The sequence below is a fragment of the Anneissia japonica genome, unplaced genomic scaffold, assembly GCF_011630105.1.
Source record: "Anneissia japonica isolate Jap-2015-1 unplaced genomic scaffold, ASM1163010v1 scaffold1374_len1023071_cov147, whole genome shotgun sequence".
In the NCBI taxonomy this organism is placed as follows: Eukaryota; Metazoa; Echinodermata; class Crinoidea; order Comatulida; family Comatulidae; genus Anneissia; species Anneissia japonica.
In genome coordinates, this window is record NW_022728671.1 from 570156 (window position 1) to 577991 (window position 7836).

Here is a 7836-nt window from a genome sequence, read left to right on the forward strand (position 1 = left end):
TCTGTGGAACAGAACATATGATATCAATGTTTTGGAAAAGGGGTATTATAAGATAGTTAAATTATCTTTTCAAAAGAAATATGCATGTTTGTATTTTAATACACTACAAATCCTATTCCCATGTAAAGCCTCTTTTCCTGTCGACGTTAAACGACGTTAATCGACGTTATCTCAATCGTTATTCAAATAAAAATAACGATTTACAGGAAAAGGGATTGTTGCTACTTCAACGCCGATGTTATGAATATCGGTAAACTTTAACGATTTACAGGAAAAGGGGTAAAATCGATCGCAAATTGACGCTAGACATCGTTATCGTTAGCAATCGTTGAAGTTGAAGCGGGTTCAACTTTGACGACGAAAAACGTAAGAACTGGCCAATCAAATTATCCATTGATGATGTCATTGAAACTTTTCTGTTTTTGCGCGCTAGGCCTGTGTGTGATCTGCGGTGTGTGGGTGCTAGTACACGAAGCAATTTTCGTCTCCTTGCTCTAAACTCAAATGTAAGTACTTTGAAAATTGATAGACATAGGCCTATTATGGATATGTAATATATTATTATGATAATTAACCTAACAGGTAGCCATTTGATTTTACTTATTCCCACACTCCCGTTTAGTCTAGGCTAGGACCAGCTAGCTAGCCTAGGCCTAGGCCTATGCTGCTAGGCCTAGGTAGGCTAGGCATCTGCAATGGAACGCAAGGCAACCACTCCTATGGAAAGGAAGCTGCCAAGTGTAGTCTATCGTAACTATCTGAGCCCTAGTTAGACAGACTCAATTATCATATTTTTCATGGATTAGGCCTAGTAAAAGTACACTGTATTTCACAAATTTATAGAATGATATGTCATTTGTATGTAATGTAGGCCTCTAGGCCAGGCCTAGTTCTCCGTTTTTGATTTTTCTATTTTGATTTTATTTTTTTTAGAAGGCCCTTCATTAGTCTAGCCCTAGGCATTTATTGAAAATTATTTAATATATATTGTTTATCATTAAATTTTAGACCAAAGATGGACCATAGTGAAAAATCCCTTATGGAAGTTGTGCAGAGATTCGAAATATTGTATGAAAGAAGGGCTGCCAACTACAAAAATATGAGAACCATGAAAAAAAATGCTCTAGAAAAAGTGGCGGACGAGTTGAACTACATGAAGGTAAAATGCAGGGGAGAGGCAGCCTGGACGGGAGATCTTGTAGAACGGGCATATAAAAATGTGTGTACTCGCTTTTCGAGGTAAGACGGTTTCTCATACATTATCTTTCTTAAAGACAAACAAAAATTTTTTGTGTTTCCCTCTTTAAGCCTAGTAAAATTTTGTAACGCAAAATGCTAATTCAATAATATACTCTTCATAAAATAATTTTTTTTTTATAAACGTCCCCTCCCCTATTTGAATAATTGCACTGAGATTTGTCCAGTGGGGTAGATTGGACATCTTGTTAGTATTATTTTATTACAGTATTATATTTTTATGCCTGTAGATACCTTAAAGATTAAAAAAAAAAAGATGAGATCAGGTGCAGGCGTGGCCGAAATCCAGGATGCTGTGAGCAAGGAGTGGGAGGCCCTCCGGTGGCTAGTGCCTTACTACAAGGAACGAGTTGCAGCTGATACATGCTCTTTGGAGGAAGAGGAAGGTTTGTACACTGTATAATAATTATTACAATAAAAAAGGGCAAAAGAGTCACTTTACGGAAACCAGTCAATTCGAGCGGATGCCACTTCAAGCGAAGGCCAATTCGAGCGGAATTCTTTTTGAGCGGATGCTAGTTTCAGTGGAAGAAGATCCACTTGTGCGAACAACATCCTGTGCGAGTTATATACGAATTACTTCAAATTTTCCTATTTTTGAGCTAAAAATTTGGCATTTTCATAGGGGAAGGGGCACACAACAGTTCGAGAATAGATAAATGAGTAGCATAACACAATTACAAATATAATTTGCTTTTTTAAATAGAGAACCCCAACCAGTGGTGGATCTGGGGAAGGGGGGGTGTTGAATAGGGTGGCTAGCCACCCCACTTTGTTTACCGTGAAAAAAATAATTGTCACTCGTCTTGTCTGTGTGGTTCTCGTACACTCTAGTAAAACATACACTTTCTTCTTTTTTAAGCTGAATTTGTTAGTGGCCATCTTGGTAGTCGGTGTTACCAATACTGTAATTCAAACATGGAGTAATTATCAAAAAGTACTAAAAACCTTTCAGGACCTTAGTAATCAGAGCATTTTTTGCATTTAAAACAAATACAAGAATACGGCGACGATAAATTTGCCCTTGTTATAGTTCGCACTAAATGCATCCGCTCGAACTGGCATCCGCTTGAACTGACATCTGCTCAAATTGACTGGCATCCCATTTTACAACTATTAATACAGGCAGGAAAAAATCCACATTTTTAATTTTACCTAAATTTTATTAATTTGAATTGAAATATTGTTTAGAAATTTCTGGCACTGCATAACAAATATATAAGAAGTGGTTACTTTTAAAGTTATTTTATTTGCTTTAACAGATAATAACCAGGAAGACTACTCCTTTGATGAGGGTTCTGAGACACAGGCTACTACCATTCTTAAAGCTATAGAAAATTCATTCGAGGATACTGAAATTGATAATGGTTAGTTGACTATTAAATTTTATATTTTGGATTGCCTGATAAGGAAATGCTTTTTTCTTTTAAGTTTATAATTTTAATTTTCATACTTATTGTTTTAATTTGGAATATTTATAAAGTGATCTATTGTGAATGTTTTTCTATTTAATGTTAGATCAAGATGGGGAGGACTTTGAAACTCCAGTACAAGCACAAGTTTCCCCACAAGAACCTGAACTTGTTTCTAAGAAGAGAAAGAAAAGTAGCAAATAGAGAAAACATTGAAGGTCAGTTCCACAACATAATTAATCCATTCCTTTTTTTAAATTTAATCTTCAGATTTAATTTTTGTTCCTTTTTCTAGTGTTATATAATTAAATTACAAGAAAATAACACTATTTTTTACTCATTTAAGCAAACATGTCATCTTTATAATTTGCTGTTTCAATAATACCATACATCATATTTCATTTTAGAAAGAAAGAAAGCGTGGTCAAAGAAGGAACAGAAAGCTGTAAAGGTTTGTAAAAAGAATGTATTTTTCATGTGAATTAATGTAATGTAATGTACTTCTATTTATATCGAGCTTTATGCTGGAGTATCAAAGCGTTTAAAAATTACTCGTTCGTTTATGGCTCATATTACATGCAACGTTTGTAGTTCACTGCCTTTTTGTACCTTGAATTTGATAATGTTATACTGTACTATAGGGTTTACCTAAACATCAATATCCAACTTATTGCATAGGATGTGGTTGGAGGGGGGGGGGGGTGTGGTGCCTCTGAAACTAATATACAACATAATTTCCTACTCTACCTACAAACATAAGTTGATTGTTGTTCCCTCTGTCGTCTTTTCATTTGCAGAAGGAAGCATGTCAGCCCATTTCCAGTAAATATGAGCAGGCTGTGATCGATTTCATTAACAAACCAGAAGAACCGCAGGACTGGATTGCAAAATTTTGTTCTTGGTTACAATCAGAAATAAAAGGCAGATCGGAGATGGACCAAAAAAGAAATAATGAAAGGAATTAATGATTTAGTTTTTGAATAAGTTGTTAAAAAATGTAAATTGTAATAGACGGAGTTGGCGATATTTATTTAGAAACAAGCTAAGAGAAAATTGAGTTTAAATACAGCTATAATATGGTCAGTACTGGAAAAAAAAGTGTGCAAGTTGTCTAGACAAAATAGCTCCAGCACCTTGTTTTGCGAACCCATTAATTTGGAATAGAATTGAAATGTTATTTTGCCACAGTGAACAATTGGAAATACAGAAAACTAAAAATTTTATCCTGCTTGCCACCAGCAAAAATCTTTCATTACATTTTTTTTTTCAGAATTAAAAACGTATTTAACAGATAAAAGCAAACTTACATCGCAGTAAATTAGAGTGTGTAGGCCTACGATCAATCGCTACACACACACACACAGTTGCTAGCTTCCGTGCAAAATAGAGAAATTGTAGTTATCAAAGATAAACAATTCAACAAGACACACATAGTCTTGCTGACAAGCAACAAACACTAATAGTATTCACACTGTTATTGTTGAAATGCGAGTTTGATAATAAAGAAATGAAACAACAGTATTTTTCGTACTTTTATTCATTGATTGATAAGGAGGCAAAAGTTTCCCCTCTGCTTTTATGTAAGGGCTTGGGACCTTCAAATACAAAGAGCAAGTATTTGACAACAGATTATGTTATTGTGTGTTAAATTAGAGAATAATACACAACAAAAATTGTTGCTCTTTGAATTTGGCAGCATTAGAAACTTTTGATAGTTGTACAGTTACTGGACATAAATTCTGCAAAATCAATTCCAAATCTAGATTTCATTATTTCCATCATGGGTATTACAGACACGCTGTATACCCCATTTTGAAGTGCTTTATTACACTTCCCAGTAACTGGTGCACAGCGCAGCAGAACCGAACTACCGCACCTCACGAACATGGCACTCGATGGCCATATTCTTTGGTAAATTCGGTCACATGCACAAATATTTTCTTCTTCAATCTGGGTGGGTTGAACTTGGAGCACACATCAACTGAAGTCCTCAGCTTTTACATTTTGGTCTTCCCTTTTTGTTAGAGGAGCAATTCAGCTGGCTGCAGGCTGCTGGCTGCAGCTTGCCGTTCTAGTTTCTTTGATGTCCTGTTATACCTGTGGGAGATAAATAAAATATTTAAATTTCAAATCTCATGAATGATTTACACGTACCTATAGTAATACCCACACAGAAATTGAGGGCCATATCTGTCATGCTATTGCCACTAGCCAGGAACCGAATTGTGATACAAAGCCTCTCTTCAGAACAGATTGTCTCTCTTCCTCTGTTGACCCTTTTTTGTAGATAAGGATCTATCAATTCCAACAGATGATCAAACCTCTCTGGTGACATCCTAAAAAACCCGTGGTGATGGAATAATAATGTCATGAGTATATCACTGGTAAAAACTCAAATAGGTGTGGTTTCTAGGGCACATAGAAATAATTGTTAGATTAGCACCTGTGTGTAAAAAATATACAAAAAATTGTAGAAATATATGCACCAATTGTTTTTTACAGCAGCTTTTTTTAACTTCCTACTTAATTACTTTTTGTATTTTAACAGCATCATGGTTCACAAGTATTAGCTTTAAGATAGGGTTGGCTATCGTGTCATCCTTTTATAAAAAGCTGGTTTTTATACCTTCCCCTGGCAGTCTAGATAGAGAGGCCTTGGCCTAACTACTAGGCTCCCTATTAGTAGGCTAGGCCTAGGCAAGGTCTAGCCTAGTATATCATGTATGTAAAGTGGTGTATTTTGAGTATATTTGAAACAGCAAGATAACTGAAATTCATTCCATTGAATGTATAATTAATATTTTCAATCCATGTTGCTGTCTGGTCTGATATTTTGCGATAGAGGCTTCAACATTTGGGTTCCTGGAAATAAAAAACAAAGAGATTATTTTGATTGATGATATTGATTTGCTTTACAGCATAGGCCCTAAAGCTAATAAAATTTCTGCTTCAACATTGTGGTTCCTTAAAAAGAAGAAAAGAATATTTTTATCGAAAAATAAGGGGATGTTCACAAAACTTTTCATAAAGTGAAAACCTGTCTCTTATACACATCTAGATGTGTATAAGAGACAGATCTTCAGAACAGATTGTCTAATAAAATTTCTGCTTCAACATTGTGGTTCCTTAAAAAGAAGAAAAGAATATTTTTATCGAAAAATAAGGGGATGTCCACAAAACTTTTCATAAAGTGAAAACTGTGTACACAGCGTTCCTTAATACCTGTTCCTTAATTAACTGTACCGGGCGTTGGGGGCGGGCTGGAAGCCCCCGAGCACAACCCGGGCGCTTCTGGGAGTTACCGTGCGCTATTTAGTAGGACCAGGCCTACCTTCTACTTCTTCTAGGCTAGCTAGGCCTAGGGGATTATGACCGGTTGAGCCGCCGACAAGTTGAACCGCCGGTCATTTCTATGAAACGCCAAGCGCGTCTCTCAGTGAATGTAGTGCGTTAATTGCGGCGTATTTCAATTAACTTATTCGTTATTTGTACTATTTTGTTAAACTTTTTTGGGGAGTATTTCAATTAACTTACTCGTTTTACTGTTTTATTAAATATTTTTGGGGCGTATTTCAATTTATTTACTTGTTCTTGGTACTGTTGTTTGGGATGTATTTCAGTTTATTTACTTAATTCTTTCAATTTATTTAATACTCGGTTTTTGCACTGATTTATTAAATATTTTTGGGGCGTATTTTTTAAAATATGTTAAAACGGAAAACAAACGTAAATACAATTAAAAATAATCGAGTTATTACATTTTTAATACGATTTTGCAATTATACAACTTCAATTATTTTTATAAAAATGTAGTACGTATACATAAAATAATAAAAGTTCTAATTTTCAATTACACAACTTATCTTATACATCATGAATGGCAATACGAGCAAATCAACGACTGACAAGACTGTGGGATGAATATGTAGCTGGTATCCGGGGGGTCGGCAAGCCGACTAATCAAATACTCAGCAAATTAACCATGGAAGATAAAACAAAAATAATAGTTATTATACAGTAGGCCTAGGCCTTTACTATGGTTTTGTAATTTATATATTTTTATTTTTGTACTATTAGGCCTACCTGTAACCTAGTAAAACTTATAGGCCTATATAATAAATAATTTAAAGAAATAGTACAAATAACGAATAAGTTAATTGAAATACGCCGCAATTAACGCACTGCCGGCCCTAGCCTAGGCCCGGCCCCTACAGGGCCTAGGCTAGGCTAGGCCTAGGCAGGCCAAACTAATAAATACTTAATTAAAAAACCATTCTCTATCACGGTCTCTAATTAGGTGGTAGTGCTGTTGGTACTGGCTCAGCGTTTTCCGTCAAAGAAGGATGTCTCGGACCCACATTTTATGTTTTCTTTTCCCTTTTTTGCTGTTTCTTACGCATCAAATCCATCAACATAACGGCTTTCAGCTTTCTGAGAAACGGCGCCATGATAAATCAGCATAAAAAATTTTCAACTTTAACGATTCAGCGTTTTACATGGTCAGCTTTGGCGAACCGACACGATTTTTAATAAAATCGTTATTCATTCAACTTCAACGATCAATTGACGATGGATGTTGTAAACGTCGATTTACGTCGCTTAACGTCGACAGTAAAGAGGCTTAACGGACGAACAGGATTTTGACATACATTTGGGTCAATGACTTTCCATTGTGGATGCACCAAAAATAAAATGCATGATTACCATTTTTTTTTTAAATATCGTACTGTATATATTCACTAATTTTATAAACATTTAAAAGTAACAGATATATTTCTTTTTTAGGAACATTGGGCCATTTTTAACTTCCTAAATTGTTTGACATGCAATGTTACATCCGTTACAAAAAACCATCAAATTGCATATTTTTTTAATAAAAAAGGGTTTTATTTTTCTTTCTAGTGTTTTATCTTATTAGTTTCCAATATATTTCTTATATAAATAATGAATCAATCCTTATAATACAATTTAAAAAAAATATCCTACATCTAATTTTAGACATTTTTGTCATGTAACATTTTTGTATGGTGAAATATGGCTAAAAAGTATGTCAATTTATCATTATATTTTTTACTGTGAATTGTGTGATCATGAAATGATTTTTAATATGTATACTCATTGATATGATAATATAAATGTAAAAATATTTAATTTTAAACAATAAAAT

At 34.5% G+C, this 7836-nt stretch overlaps 2 protein-coding genes across 3 annotated transcripts in view; both read left to right on the plus strand.

The window, feature by feature from the left end:
- The window catches only part of LOC117114452 (protein CASC3-like), a 49721-nt gene that overhangs the window by 5640 nt on the left and 36245 nt on the right, over positions 1 to 7836 (plus strand). The gene's annotated exons all lie outside the window — the stretch shown is intronic.
- LOC117114453 lies at positions 165 to 4190 on the plus strand. The gene is made up of 7 exons (XM_033258120.1): positions 165 to 506; positions 1009 to 1239; positions 1488 to 1643; positions 2520 to 2624; positions 2776 to 2887; positions 3077 to 3120; positions 3467 to 4190. The coding sequence occupies exons 2-5, from the start codon at positions 1218 to 1220 to the stop codon at positions 2871 to 2873; spliced, it is 381 nt and encodes a 126-aa protein (XP_033114011.1). The 5' UTR covers positions 165 to 506; positions 1009 to 1217; the 3' UTR covers positions 2874 to 2887; positions 3077 to 3120; positions 3467 to 4190.

What these genes read in the sequence shown, in the direction of transcription:
- LOC117114453 (XM_033258120.1), top strand. Translation starts at nt 1,218, where the DNA reads ATGTGTGTACTCGCTTTTCGAG. An exon ending in GTGTGTACTCGCTTTTCGAG is followed by an intron (nt 1,240 to 1,487) that starts GTAAGACGGTTT and finishes TTATGCCTGTAG; the next exon opens with ATACCTTAAAGATTAAAAAA. An exon ending in CTCTTTGGAGGAAGAGGAAG is followed by an intron (nt 1,644 to 2,519) that starts GTTTGTACACTG and finishes TTGCTTTAACAG; the next exon opens with ATAATAACCAGGAAGACTAC.